We start from the raw sequence: 16,017 nt of genomic DNA, 5'->3' as shown, positions 1-16,017 counted from the left end.
AGCTCAAGTTCAAAATCCTGAAAGTCTCCCATTAAGTCTGGGAGCCTTAGGTGAAAATCTGAGGAAAAAGGGACTTACCCCTTCAAAGTTTTGGTACTTTTAAAAATTTTGAATTCAGTCCACCGTAAGACAGAGACCGACCATCAGAGTTGATCCGGCAAATGCATGACTTTGCTTGAACTAAGAAACCGGTTCATCCCACTTGGAGCTTCTCTGCAGCACCAAATCTGTTGCAATGGCCCCCGGCGAGAATGTATCTGACATTAAGGAACCCTTATTGCATACAGCCCGCTGCCTTTCCCTGCTGGGAAAAAAGGACTTCCATTTCATAAACTGAGTACCATCGAGAAAATCTTGATGAGCTGAAGGTAAGCAAAGTATTGGCATGACGGTAGGATGTTGGCGGCAGGAAATTCAGATTTCTCCAGCTCTGAGCTTTTCCCACCTAAATCAATGGCTTTAGTGGGACCTTGCCAACAGCTATCTGACTTCACGTTTATTTTAGCAAGGTGAATGGGATGCACACCATTCATTTTAATGTTCCTCCAAGTTTATTTCATTCTTATCCAAGAGTGCGTGCAAACCAGGTGCGTGCCTTGTCCTGGTGGCACGTAGAAACTGGTTGGCTGGTTTTCTTGTTAAGAACATTAAAGAAACTACATTCCAACGACTGATTCTAAAAAAGAAAAAAATCATTTCTGTTTGTCTACACTGACATAACTGTTTATACATAGTTGGAGTGTGCATGGGTATTCTGTTATTAACGTACGCAGTATTAGCCTAGGCTGACACTACATGGAGGGGTTATAGGGCTCATCCCCTCAACCTTTTGCACCTCAAATTCGACTGAGAATCGCCAGATAGTATTGCGCGAACACTTAGCAGTGCACCCGTTTTTCTAACCTGACTAAAAACGAACGTAGAAACTAAACCACAATGAGCTGGGGCTTAGTTGAAGCTGTGCAACCAAGTTTGGGGCGGATCTATGCCCCGGCTCTTTGTGGTTCACGTATATTTCATCAGACATCATCTTCTGCCTCTCCATACTGGAAGACCTTTTCTTCCATTTTGCAAATTATGTCCAAAGCTAAAATCCTTGATCGTGCCATCCTACTGGTGTATGAGACCTCAGGATCCATTGAAGTGAGTGTCAAAATTCACCTAGGTCCCAGTCTATCACGAACATAGAGTATCATTGGGGCTTAGTGGTTTTCAGTGCTATTTTTACTTAATACCTTAAAAACATATCTGTATGTTCCCCTTACTGGATTGCATTTTGCTCTGTTTTTCTAAATTAGAGTCCGATTTCATAGTTCAGTGGACTGTGGCTGAGATAAAGGCCCTCTACAGGGCGAGGGCTTTCAAGGTGAGCTTGAATGCCAAGAAGGGGGAGTATGGGAAAGCCCCCAGGTCCTCGGAAGAGCCTCCAAGCATGGATTGCCTCATAGGAGTGTGAGGATATACCAATGTGCAGGAGAAAGATGACTCCCGGGACCACCATCACCTGTGCTATCGAGGGAGCAGTGTGTCATCTCGCAGCCTGACCTTCTCAGATCTGGAAGCTCACAAGCTGGGGATGGCAGACAGTCAGGCTGAGAGGGCTCTAGTTTAAATTTGCAACCCTTGTCCTGGAGGAGAAGAGGGCTGCAATGGCAGCTGAGGAGAATAAAGCAGCTGCAGCTCTTGCGCTGGAAGACAAAAAGTTGGTCATGGAGGACTGTAAGGTTATATTAGCTCCTGAGAGAAGCTAGATGAGGAGAGACTTGCAGTCCCAGTAAGGATCAGAATTAAGTGAGGATGGTGGCAGCTATTAAGAAGTGCCTAGGAGAGATAACTATAAGGGCAGAGTCCCCAAAGATGACTTTTGTGTGCCCCTTATGAGGTGATCTTGTGTATACTTAAGATCCTAGAAGAGAACTGGGGATTAGCCAATGGATTAGTCAGTGGACGCACATGCCCATTGGTGGAAGGGACACACTGTTGCTCCTAGAAGCAGCTGATCAAGTTAGGTATGTCCCCATGAAAGTGACCCTTAACATGCAAAATTGGTTTGACCCCGGAAAATGATTGCTTGAAGTTCATGGATGTCTGGAAACGTCCACTCCAGTTTTGGAAGTATTTTATGGCCTTTTCCAGTAAGGTATTGGATGGTTTGGTGAAGGAGGAGAAACCCAAGAGTGACCTCTAGAAGGATGGGTCAGGCACCCAACAGAAAGGATCGAAGGTCACAGGTGTCTGTGTCCACTCCAACTAAAGATGAAATAGGCAGCACACTGGCACTTCATTTATGATCACCACTTGTGACCTTGGACTGTGGCCAGTATTTTTTCAAATAAACCTATCAACGCTCACGAGAGAGTGTTGAGAATCAAAAGTAGCACCGGCAAAAATGTTCAAACAAACTGTGCTCTCTTTCTCCTCGCTGTCTCATCTCTCTCTTTTTGCTTCTCTCTTTTCTCTCTGTTTCTGAAAAGCCCTCTGTGTCTGCTCTCATTTCTTATGGAAGTTGAAAATGACAGAAGCACAAGCCTTGGTCCTTTCCCTAATAGCTGGCCTCTAGATGGTCTAGCTCACAGGGGACATGCCTAGTGGAAAAAAACAGGTAGACAGGACCTGATTGCAGGAGTAATTAGATTAAACCCATCCAGGCATGACTAATGCACTGATGAAGAGTGGGGGACTTTGACCCCAGCATTGAAGTGTAATGACTGATTTTAAAATGAAGCTAAGACCATCACTACAAGTTGGGCAGAATAGCTCACAACATTCCGAATGTGCAGCTATTTTTCCAGACTTTTTCTCAGAATAAATGGCCCGATTCACAGAACTAACTTAAGACAAAATCCTAAACTTACTACCATTTACGTATTCACAGAAGGCACTTAGGGCCAGATGTAGGTGGCCATTTACCGGCCGGTAACGGCCGATTTCGGCCGTTACCGACCGGTAAATGCAAATTGAGATGTAGGGCCCTGTATTTTACAGAATCGGTAAATTTACCGATCGGTAAATTTACCGATTCTGTAAAATACCGAATCGGTATTTTTACAGATTCGGTAATAATGAGATGTAGGTGGGACTCTTCTGAGTCCCACAAGCCTTACAGAATCGGTATTTTACCATCAAATACTATTTGATGGTAAAATACCGATTGTGGTGTGCATGCACATGTGTGCATGCACACCTGTGCCATATGACAGGCAGACCTGCCCTTAGGGCAGGTATGCCTGCCACATGGCCCCCGAACCTTTTTTGGGGGTGCTAGAGGGTGTCAAAGTGACACCACCTGCACCCTTGTCAGAATCGGTATTTACCGATTCGGTAAATACCGACCGGTAATGCCCCATTCATTCCTATGGGCTTCAAAGCCCATAGGAATGAATGGGGCATTACCGGTCGGTATTTACCGAATCGGTAAATACCGATATTTACCGATTTGGTAAAAGGAACATCTGGATGTTCCTACATATCCACCCCTGAGATTTACCGATTTTTAATTACCGAATCGGTAAAATTCGGTAATTAAAAATCGGTAAATCTCATTTACCTACATCTGGCCCTTACTCATTTTGGTATTCACAGAAGACACTTACTCATTTCGGTATTCAAAGAAAGTTAGGACTCCTAACTTTAGGACTCCTAAATGCATTCTGTGAATACCGTAAGTCTTAAAATTAGGATTTTTCTCAATTTAGTAGTAGTAAAGTTAGGACTCCTAACTTTAGGACACCTAAATGCCTTCTGAGAATACCGAAAGTCTTAAAATTAGGATTTTTCTCAGTTTAGGAGTCCTAAAGTTAGGAGTCCTAACTTTACTACTATTAAATTGAGAAAAATCCTAATTTTAAGACTTACGGTATTCACAGAATGCATTTAGGAGTCCTAAAGTTAGGAGTCCTAACTTTACTACTACTAAATTGAGAAAAGTCCTAATTTTAAGACTTTCGGTATTCACAGAAGGCATTTAGGAGTCCTAAAGTTAGGAGTCCTAACTTTACTACTACTAAATTGAGAAAAATCCTAATTTAAAGGCTTACGGTATTCACAGAACGCATTTAGGAGTCCTAAAGTTAGGAGTCCTAACTTCTGTGAAAACCGAAATGAGTGAGTGTCTTCTGTGAATACCAAAATGAGTAAGTGCCTTCTGTGAATACGAAAATGGTAGTAAGTTTAGGATTTTGTCTTAAGTTAGTTCTGTGAATCGGGCCCTAGAGGATTATAAAACATCATTTCCTGTGTTTGCTAAAAGAAGAGGTACAGTATCCACTCAGTGAAGTAGTGTGGACTATGAGGAGTGAAAGATCAACAGCAGTGTACATAGTACTCATCAATTTAAGGAAACAACTGAAGACAAAAAGACACCAGGCATCAGGGGAATATTGTCTGTTAGGGCACATTTTAAAACATTTAATAGCTGAAAACAGAAGGCATATTGGAGAAAAGCTTATTTGTTTTAAATTAAAGGTAGGAGGAAAGTTGAAACACATAACTGCATGCTGCATTGATTCAGCTGCATTTAGTGCAGAACGCATCTGCAATAAAAGTCACTCAAAGATAAAAAAAAATTAACATTTGATTTTGATGAGTTAAACAACTCCTCTTTCCATTTGGAAGGCAAGGCCCAAAAATAGTTCTCAAAGGATAGCTTATAAATGTTGTGAATAAAACATACCTCCCACTGGCCAGCATCACGTTCGCTGATACCACTTTTATCCACTTCTTCCTCATCATGGTCAAACTTAGGCACAAAGGATAGAATTTCTTTCTTTTTTTTAGCTACCCTCTTATATGCTTCAGAAATCTGCCTTTTGATATCATCACCTTCCATCATCCTCTCAGCTTGCAAAAGCTCTGGTTCTTCTGCAACTGTAATAAAATCTTCATTGGCCTCTTTATCCAAGCAGCCTGATTCTTCATTTGAGTCTGTAAAAAGGAAAAGCCACCAGAGTATCGTCATACAGTGCTTGGCAATGTCCAAGTTGTTTACGTCACAAAATGTTATTCAGTGGCTGCACGATAGGGGCTTGGAGAGAATTTTACAACATTTCACTTAATTTTCAGACCTGGCCTAGAGACAACCTTAGCTGCCTTGTATGTAGAAATACACACGCCTCTCCCCAGTATATGGTGGCATGGTTTAGAAAAGTTTGCGGCACAAAAATGGAAATTGTGCTGCAAAATACTGAGATTTTTGCAGCATTATTGTCTTGACAATCATTATGTTTCATATATTTATTTTGTGATTTAAGTTAGGAAGTAGTAGAGTGCAACAATGGCGGAAGCAGAGACATTTTCTCTATCTTAAACAATACGTATAGGATAAGTGGCAGTAGCAGGAGGAACATAATATGATTTTCTCACACGTACAGAACAGGAAAAATAAAAGTCACAAGCTAAAGAAAGAGTCAGAGGGGTTAACAAACAATTGTACAATCTCTGTAAACAAACAACATACTAATAGTACAATATTCCTGAAAGAAACAGCCAAACCTCCTATGAATTTAGCCTACATTCATGTACTTACAGAGGATAATGAACCCTCACCTACCTAGTGTGGTAGTTTTCATCAGTGGTTTTCAGAAGCATCCAAGACCATTTGTTCATTGGTTGTACAATCTACTAGCTAAGGATTACCTAATTTGCGTTGAGATTGTCCCTTATGTGGACATTTAGGCCCTAATAACCATGTTGGGTGGACTTGAGTCCATACACCTTATTATGATGCGACCGCACGTGCTGCGTTCGCAAACTCCCATTTCCCTATGGGAGCTTGTGCTGCCCAAGCAGTTTCCGCCTGCAGCATTAGCTCCCATAGAGAAATAGGAGTTTGTGTAAATCTTTGAACCATGTGGCAGGCCCATTATGGCGTCTACCACGCCATGCAGGGATTTACAGGGGGGGCACCAGGCCCTCAAACGGAGCCGAGAGGGAGCCTAAGTTGCTTTCTGACAGGCTTTCCATGTTGGAGAGCCCGACATGGAAAGCCTGTCGGAAACCGACACCATAATCCCTACGACAGAAACGCCGTATACAATGGATTATGTGGCAGTCTCCGACTGGTTGACAGGCTGCTCGAGCATTTCAGAAGCCAGAAGGAAAGACCGTTCTGTTTAAACTCCGTCCACCTACATTGTAATTAGGCGGTCTGATTATAAACCATGGATGCTGGTCAGAAAGTCTCAGACCTGTGCTCTTAGGCTTTCCGACCGACAACCAAATGAGCCCCTTAGTCTTCACTTTGTAAACTAATATACCTGTATTCAAATAGTGTGCGAGTGAGCTAATGATTTCTTTAAGGTTTCACCAGCCAGAAGATTCAAAACTGTAGGGAGTGCCATCTTCAGGACTATAGGAATTGGCATCTCACCTCAGATATTGTAAAACAGCACCTGACTTATAGGCTATTTAAGTGCATCTAAGATAAGACAAGGCTAACGCTGTGGATGCATCCCTTCTTCGTAGAACAGTACACCTTGAGCAGAAACAGTGAACGTTTCTCTCCTTTAGAAGACAGGTACAGTTAGAGCTGAACAGTCTAAGCTTTGTTCAAGACCCTGGCCAAGAGCAGTGCAAGCTTTGTTTCCTGTCAGAACAGATACAGCACACTAGTGGAAAAGCAAGTTTCCTTCTCTCACAGGAGGTAGCAAGTGCAATCTTCGATTCCCCACAGAAGAGTTTCAGGAGTACAGGCTAGTGCAAACTTTCATCGCCTCACAGAACATGAGCAGTTAATGTATGAGCAAAGAAAGGTAGTTTCCCCTAGGTTAAAAAGTTGTATCCAAAGGTTTTGTGAGTAGTTGGTGTGATGACAGATGCCAGGGGCTTTCGGCATTTGGAGGAGCGACAGCAGGGAGCAAGGGGCTGTAAGGAGCGAGGCGGGCTCTGGTGCTTGACTGACAGAGCAGCTTGAGGGCTCTGACGTGTGGAAGCGGAGAAGCAGAGCCAGGGCAGCCGAGGCCCCCATGGTGACTCTGATGGTAATAATGGGGTGATGCATGAGGGGGACTTACTAGACCCACCGGACTTTAAACAGGAGCTTGAGCTTTAAACAGGACTAAACTCCTATTATTGAGTCGTATTTTAAGGCATATTGGTCACATTGGGCATTGTCAGGACATCTTGATAACTAAAATAGAGTTGATGTCAGTTTGTGGAGTTGCAGAGGAAAGGAAAGGAGTGGAAGAGCAGGCATCTGGGGAACCCGAGGCATCTGTGGTCGGATATTTCTTTCTTTTTATAAGATGCCTTCTTGGTGTTTGTTCTTTGGCTGTTTAATCTCTACTTCCGGTCCAACGCCTAGCTACATTAGTTCTCCCAAACTTTTAAAAACAAAAAAAACTTTTAGGCGAAAGAAGCCTCAGTCCCATTTGTCTCTCCTGAAGTCTCACCCCTCCGTGCTGTCCCTGTTCAAAAAGAACAATTGTTACTTACCTGTAAACAGGTGGTTCTCCAGTATTGGTGTCTTTCATAGATTCATATGCTTGAATATTCCCCGTCGTCGAAGTGGGAGTCCCACGGTACATAAAGATAGCAATAATGCTAATATATATATATATATATATATATATATATATATATATATATATATATATATATATATATATATATATATATATATATATATATATATATGTAATAACATAATACATAATAAAAATAGAGATAATACACACTGAAAAACCTCTACAATGGTTCCTCCATAGGAAAGTATTATAAAGAGAAAAACTCATTTGTAACATATCAGTGTCATTATGTTAGTCCAAACTGCAGCCAATCAGGCTCAAGCACCCTCTAGAACCTTCTCCTCAGAAGCTCCAGTCCTCAGATTTTCGTAGCACCAAAGTGAAGTAGAGTGCATGAGGAGAAGAGAGCCTCTGAGGGGAGGACGGGTGGGTCGCATGTGAATCTATGAAAGACACCAATACTGGAGAACCACCTGTTTACAGGTAAGTAACAATTGTTCTTCTACAGTATTAGGGGTGTCTTTCATAGATTCACATGCTTGAATAGAATAGATAGCAGTAACCTCCTTAGAGCTGGGATTGCTAAACACATTCTCCAAACTTGAAGATAATAATATACAGCTTAAAAGCATATAGCAATCACAGAAAGAAATGGAGGAGGGAACAGAGGCTCACCGATGACGAAGCACTGCTTGCCCCACTGCGGTATCCGCTTCGTTGATGGCCTCCAAACAGTAATGTCTGGTAAAGGTGTGCCTGCTGGACCATGTCGCTGCCCGGCAAATCTGGTGTAGAGGCAACGTTTGATGTCTAAAGAATGTAATCGTTGTTCTGCCGGAGATCTTGGATCCGGGAAAAAAGTCTTTAAGAAGACAGGTTAGTTCAAATGGAAATCAGTAGGTACTTTCGGCAAAAAAGAAGGATTGGTACGAAGTGACACTCCATCGGGCTTAAATTGCAAATACGGAGGCTTGATCGTGAAAGCGTGAAGATCACTTACACGACGAGAAGATGTTAAGGCCAAAAGTAATGCAACCTTCCAGGTAAGATACTTGATGTCTGCTCTGTGAATTGGCTCAAAAGGAGGCTTCATAAGCTGTGACAACACCACGTTGAGGTGCCATGCCGGAGGAGGGCACAACAGGAAGATACTTCCTGAAGAGACCTTTAAAGAACTGTCGGATTATTCTGGATGAACAGAGAGACGTTGAACCATCGTCTTGAAAGCGCGAAATAGCTGCAAGAAAAACTCTCAAGGTGGCATGAGAGAGACCAGACAGAGAGGCTCAGAAAGATAGGCAAAAGCTGCTCCGGAGTGGAATTGATTGGATGGATATTGGATGCGGCGCACCAATGACAAAAACGCTTCCATTTTAGCTTGTACGTTTTGATGGTTGATGGAGATCTAGCAGACGCTAGAATGTCTCTGCATTCTTGGGGCATATCTAAATTTGCAAATTCGACGTATTCAGGTTCCATGCCGATAATTGAAGCGTGGATGGGTCTGGATGGCAAATTTGACCTTCGTCCATCGTCAGGAGGTCTGGACGTGGATGCAGATGAATGGGTGTGCATCAGTTCTGAGAACCATGCCTGTCTGGGCCAACGAGGGGCGATCAGTATTAAGTGGCAGGGTTGCCTGCGCATCTTCCACAACGTCCTCGGCACCAACGGGATCGGTGGAAATGCTTAAGCAAACAGCACGTTCCAATCCATGAGGAGGGCATTTCCGCTGGACTCTGGGTGGGGATGCCAGCTTGCGAAGGATCGGCACTTCCGATTTACTGTGGTTGCAAAGAGGTCTATCATGGGACGACCCCAACGGCGGAACACCAGGTCTAGAGCCGGCTGATGTATCTCCCACTCGTGAGTGGATGACGTGGACCTGCTCAGAGAATCCGCAAGGATGTTGGACACCCCCGGCAGATGGACCGCCGTTAAAGAAATTTGATGACGAAGAGCCCAGTCCCAAATCCTTTAAGCCAGTCGAGACAGTGGCTGAGATCTTGTGCTGCCCTGTTTGTTCATGTAGTGCATGCTGGTGGTGTTGTCTGTCTGAACCAGCACCGACTCCCCCTGCACTACGGGCAAGAATGATCTGAGCGCTAGGAAGATCGCCATCAACTCCAGCCGGTTGATATGCCAGGTTTGTTGTGTCGCCGTCCATTTGCCTTTGATGGAAAGGTCCTGGAGATGAGCGCCCCAGCCCTCCATGGACGCATCTGTAGTCAACGTCAGATCCGGAGACTGGGCTAGAAACGAAGTTCCTTCGTCCAGATTGGATGGTTGTTCCCTCCAAAGCAAACTGTTCTTCATGCGGGACGTTACCCTCACCTTCTTAATTTTCCCAGGATGTCCCAAATGCTAGAGAGGTTGAAGGCTGACAGGAACAAGTGAAACAGCATTGAGAGACAAACATACAGGTTCCCATCAGAAAATCGAAATGGAAAAATGCGTGCTCATGGAGAATGAATTCTCAAATACCTTCCTACACTGCACTTATTTAGATCCAATAAATACTTCTCGCTCTATCCTCCTCCTGACGAAGATATGAGGAGACACATCCAACTTTCATGCACATAGCATGGTGATGTCTAATGGTAATCAAATTCTCGGAAAAAATAAATTGTGATCAGATCGCTTACTCTAATAAAAAGGCACCTGGAACTAGGGCCCAAACAACGTCTGTTAAACATAATTCCTAAGGCTTCAAAAACACAAAATGAAGTACAAATCAACAACAATGATACTATTATTGGTAAAACGCCAGAAAGCAAAAAATGTCTTCAACGTAGGAGGCCCAGGTTAAAAGATGAGATGGAAAAGGCTATGGTTGAAGAGATATGTATGAAAGCTGTAAGAAAAGGTCAGAAGGCTAAAGAAGACATAGCCACCAGGGCCTATATGATTAGCAAACTTGCTAGGTGTCAGAAAATAACACATCACAAATTAAGCTTGCTGAATAGAACAATCATTTGTGGTAACTAAGTAAATGTGATATACAATGTAATGATATGTGGAGAAGTTTGCTACTGTCCTTGATTTTTCATGCTGAATGGTAAAGTTAAAACGTTACTTCAGTGGACATAGAAATGCAACAGTATGTATGTTATGCTAATGGTATTAATTGTTTATAAAAATACAAATAAAGTTATTTTAAAAAGTATTTTACAGCTGTCTCAGAAGACATTGGTACCACATAAAGGGTGTGACATGAAACAACAGACTCACCCTAAATCAACTTGAGCCAACTACTTCGGTGAGACATTGCAGAAACTGCACTCTGCAGTTGTTTTTAATCCTGACAAAGGGCCATGTTGGCCCAAAATCTATTGAGGTTTCTATTACAGTTGCAAAAATTTAATTTATGTTTATAATGCACAAAGAATGAAAGGAGTAATTTCTAAATTGTAATAGCCTATACATACAAAAAAATATGTAAAAAATACCAGAAATAAAGATCTGGAGTAAGTGCACATTTTAAATGTACCATTAAAATATGCGAAAATTAATATATAAATGTGATACCCAGAAGGGACATAGAGGCTGGACTTGGGAGTGAGCACAGCTGACTGTATAGTTCATATTACTAGCAAGAATACCATGGTGCATGCCAAATGGACTAAACAAGTAGGCATATCCAGAATATCGAGTGCAAATAATGACACTCCATTTGTCACTTTATGGGACAACTACATTGAAAAGATAATATAATCGATTGGATGTACTTACAATTCTCTTCCATGCTTTTTTCTAGTTCCAACCATTCAGACAGATGTGTTTCTAAAACAAATGAACAAACAACCAAACAACTTGGTGTTAATGATATTATTATATTGGTCTATTCAAAGAGGTTCTGCAACGCCAGATAATTAATGAACATTTGCGCAGACGTACAACAATAATTAAAAATAGTCTGTAGGGACAAATGCACCAAGCTTGCAAATTTCTTTAGCCCCTACTGGCTTTCCTAGTTTTTTCATTTCTGACAGAGTTTGTGGCACCCCAATTCCTAGAAAGCCCTTAAACTGCAGCTCTGACATCTCCCACAGACTCCCCCTGTATACATTTGGAATCAGAAGAACCTCCTCTGATTTCCCTCACATGTAGTCTCAAAGGGGTAGCTTCCTTTGATTTCCTGTGTACAGACCAGGCTGGTGGCAGATGATTAAAATGTTTAGAGTGCTTAGGTTAACTGGGTGGAGTTTTCTACTACCCGGTCCACATTCAAATAGGCCTAGATGCTTGGCCCAGATGGAATATCTTCTGCGTCTTAGTTTTTTTCTCTAATAAATGTAATGTGTGTGAATATTACATGCACCCAATGCTGGAGCAATCCTTTGTGAACCTTGGTGTCTATAAGTTGTAATAAATTAGGTATACAGTCACTACCGGCGCATCTCTTTTTGGAGATACTCTTAAGTAATCGCAATCATTTATCATGTCATACAACAGTTGTTATGACCTATAATGAAGATGGACCACTGTTGCACAACATCCAAGTCTTTCAGACTGCAGATCGCCAAACCATTAATACTTCCATCTCGTACAATAATCTCTCTGGTTCTGCTCTTCAATTGTTCTTTCAGTTCTAGTCCTTACCCTGTATGCCTCAAATCAGATATCATCTTACCACTACTCAAAGAACCTACCACAGACCAGGATAATAGCTTTAACGATGAACAGCTAGTATCGTTAAAGAAAAAAGAATGGAGACTGGTCAAACAGTGAAGAGTGTATGCGTGCCCTGTCCAAAAACGTAAAAGGCTAATGGCATTTCTCAAGCCGCAAAAATAATTGATTTATACATAGTGGTCTAAAAAGTCTCAGAGAGGTGGAAATGAATAGAATTTAACTTTTAGTTTTGCCATAGCTTATGGAATCGCAGAAATATGTTCCTCTTTATAAAAACCTAATGGGATAGAAGTTGTGTTCATCAGTCCATCAGTGCAACATGTAGAGCGTTAAATCTTAATCCTGAATTCGTACTAAATACAGGAATCAAACCCTCTAAGATGGCTGCAATGACCAAAAGTAACAATGAGGAGAGCTTATTTCCCTTCTATTCTACACTATTTTGATCTGACTGTTCAAAGCTTCTGTGATGGCATGTGCACTAAGCACACAAGCAGTAGCTCAATTTAATGATCGGAGGGAAAATGCTACTTACCAGTATGCATCTGTTCTTGGCATGTAGAGCTGCAGAGTTGTACATTTAGCATTAGATTGCCACCTGGTGTTGGGCTCGCATGATTGCATGTTGTTGTCGTCATGGAAGAAGTCTTTTTTAGTCTCGAGATCGGTGACTCCTCTCATGGACGAGAGTGTGCATGGGCATTGGCTTCATCCTTAGATTGTTTTTTGCCATGATGGGGAATGATGGAGTTAGTAGAAATAAAGGAAGGATGTCCATGTGTATATCTAATTAAGATGAAACTGGAACAGATACAGGTCCCGGGGAGGCGGCAGGGCATGTACAACTCTGCAGCTCTACATGCCAAGAACAGATGCATACTGGTAAGTAGCATTTTCCGTTCGAGGCATATGAGCTGCAGATTGTACACTTAGCATATATTGTGCAGCAGTGTCTCCCCTAGCGGTGGTCACCTGTATCTGTTGCAGTAGTTTGAAATAGAGTTTTTAGAACAGCTTGGCCTACTGCAGCTTGCTGCTTGGCTTGCACATCAACACAGTAGTGTTTAGTGAAGGTGGGTGTTGTAGACCATGTTGCTGCCTTGCAGATGTCTTCTTGGGGAATGTTCCCTAAGAAAGCCATAGAGGCTCCTAGTTTGCGTGTGGAGTGCGCTCTAGGAGGAACTGTTAATATACTTTTTGCTTTTTGATAGCATATTTGTATATATTTTATGATCCACCTTGCAATTCCAGCTTTAGAGATGGGGTTGCCCTTATGTGGTGGAGAGAAAGCTACAAACAATTGCTTTGTTTTGCGAAAGGATTTGGTCCTATCTATAAAATAGAGTAGAGCTCTTTTAACATCTAGTGTGTGTAGAACTCTTTCTGTTACAGAGTCTGGGTTTTGGAAAATCACTGGTAACTCTACAGATTGGTTTAAATGAAACGGAGTAATTACTTTTGGAAGGAATTTAGTATTTGTTCTGAGAACCACTTTATTACAGTGTAATTGTAAAAATGGTTCTTGTATAGTGAAAGCTTGAATCTCACTAACTCTCCTAAGAGAGGTAATAGCTACCAAAAAAGCTGTTTTCCATGTGAGGAATTGCAGTTCACATTTGTGTAGAGGTTCAAAAGGTGGTCCCATGAGCCTTGTACGAAAAATGTTTAGGTTGCACACTGGAAAGGGTGGTAACCTAGAAGGAATGATGCTTTTTAATCCTTCCATAAATGCTTAAATAGCAGGCACTCTAAATAAAGACAGATGTTGTCTATTTTGTAAATATACTGCAATAGCTTCCAGATGTAGGTGTATAGATGAATATGCCAAGTTACATCTTTGTAAATGTAGAAGGTAGCAAATGATATTTTGGATGGAAGCATCTAGGGGATCATTTTGGTTATTGTTGCAGTAAATGGCAAATCTTTTCCATTTAGCAGCATAGCAAGCTCCAGTAGTAGGTCTCCTGGCTTCTTTAATGATATTCATACAGTCTGGTGGTAGGTTAAGATAACCAAACTCTAAGACCTCAGGAGCCAGATCGCCAGATTCAGTTGGCTTGGGTCTGGATGTCTGATGTCTCCATGGTTCTGCGTTAGCAGGGATAGTGTCAGACGTAGCTTTTGATGTGGAACTACGGATAGTTGTAGCAGAGTTGTATACCACGGTTGGCGTGCCCTTGTGGGAGCTACTAAAATCAGTTTGAGCGACTGTTGTCGTAGCTTGCACACTATTAGTGGTATTAGTGGTAGTGGTGGAAAAGCATACGCAAATCTGCCTGACCAGTTCATCCATATCGCATTGCCCTTTGATAACGGGTGTGGAAACCTGGCGGCGAAGGTTGGGCATTTAGCGTTTTCGTGTGTGGCGAACAGATCTATGTCTGGATGACCCCACTTGCGAAAGAATGGTCGAAGAACTTGAGGATGTAGTTCCCATTCGTGAATTTGTTGTGTCTGTCGACTTAACAGATCTGCTATCTGATTGTAAACTCCTGGAAGGTGTTCTGCTAACAGATATATGTTTTGAGGAATGGCCCATCTCCAAATGTTCTGTGCAAGCTGGGTGAGTTGTAGAGTGTGTGTTCCCTCCTGTTTTTGTATATAGTACATGGCTGTTCTTTTGTCCATCCGGATTAAGACAGCTTTGTTTTGTACTTGTACTTGGAATGTTTTGAGAGCTAAGAATATTGCTAGCAGCTCTAGGTGATTGATATGGAATGATCTTTGTTGAATGGTCCATTGCCCTTGAGTTGTATGATGTAGGAGATGGGCTCCGCATCCTGTCAGAGATGCGTATGCTGAAAGTACTATTTTTGGAACAGGTTTGAGGAACGGCCGGCCTCTTGTCAAGTTTTGGGTGTTCCACCACTGCAGAGAGCGATGTCTGCAGCTCTCTACCAACACCAGGTCTGTTAGTTGTCCTTGAGCCCGATTCCACTGTTGTGCTAGACATTCCTGTAACAGACGCATTTGCAGTCTTACATATGGTACAATAAAGATGCAAGATGCCATCATGCCTATTAGTCTCATGAACACTCTGGCTGGGAGAGAGTGTTGATGTTGAAACTTCGTGACTAAGGCTTGAATGCTCTGTATCCTTGCTGAACTGGGATACGCTAGAGCTGTAGACGTGTTTATTGTAGCCCCTAAATATTGATGTACATGAGAGGGCTGTAGGTACGACTTGGTGTAGTTGATTGTGAACTCTAAGTCGTGCAATGTTTGAATTGTCTTATGAGTGTGTTGGACACACTGATTGAATGACTTGGCTTTTATGAGCCAATCGTCTAGATATGGGAAGACATGTATTTGTTGTCTTCTGAGATGTGCTGCTACTACTGCTAGACACTTAGTGAACACTCTTGGTGCAGTTGTTACCTCGAAAGTAAGGACTTTGAATTGATAATGCTGTCCTTCCAGTACAAACCTCAGATACTTCCTGCGAGAAGGATGTATGGGAATGTGGAAGTAGGTGTCCTTTAGATCTAGTGTTGTAAGGAAACTGCCTTGTTGCAGCAATGGGAGCACTTGTTGTAAAGTGATCATATGAAAATGATCTGAGTGTATTTATTGATTGAGGGGCCTGAGGTCGAGAATTGGTCTTGTGTCCCGTCCTTTTTGGGTATTAGAAAATACAGCGAGTAAATCCCTGTTCCTTGATGTTGATAAGGAACTATTTCTATTGCGTCCTTTTGAAGAAGTGATAGGACTTCTTGTTTGAGCAGTATAAGATTTTCTGCAGACATTGGACGCTGCCTGGGTGGTATATGTGGAGGGGTAGAATTCCAGACAGGTAGGAACTGTGTTAGTCTGCCCCCCACAGGAGTGGAGTGCTGTTGGGGGAGCAGAGGGAAGTCACTGTTTTGTGGTGGAAAAGCAGGGCTCGAAAAATAAAAAAAAATGGTACTAGTCCTGCAGG

At 42.2% G+C, this 16,017-nt stretch overlaps 1 protein-coding gene across 2 annotated transcripts in view; it reads right to left on the bottom strand.

Moving 5' to 3' along the window:
- Positions 1-16,017, bottom strand: part of LOC147722733 (NFX1-type zinc finger-containing protein 1-like) — a 1,249,199-nt gene that overhangs the window by 489,729 nt on the left and 743,453 nt on the right. For both annotated transcript variants that reach the window (XM_086965207.1, XM_086965208.1), the window contains 2 exons: positions 11,196-11,246; positions 4,673-4,923 (listed from right to left, as the gene is read on the bottom strand). In XM_086965207.1, the coding sequence (XP_086821333.1) occupies positions 4,673-4,923; positions 11,196-11,246 (302 nt within the window). The remainder of the gene's footprint in view (positions 1-4,672; positions 4,924-11,195; positions 11,247-16,017) is intronic.

This window comes from Lissotriton vulgaris, chromosome 4_1 (assembly GCF_964263255.1).
Source record: "Lissotriton vulgaris chromosome 4_1, aLisVul1.2, whole genome shotgun sequence".
Lineage (NCBI taxonomy): Eukaryota > Metazoa > Chordata > Amphibia > Caudata > Salamandridae > Lissotriton > Lissotriton vulgaris.
Note: the sequence above shows the minus strand (reverse complement) of the source record. Positions and strands in the feature narration are given on the sequence as shown.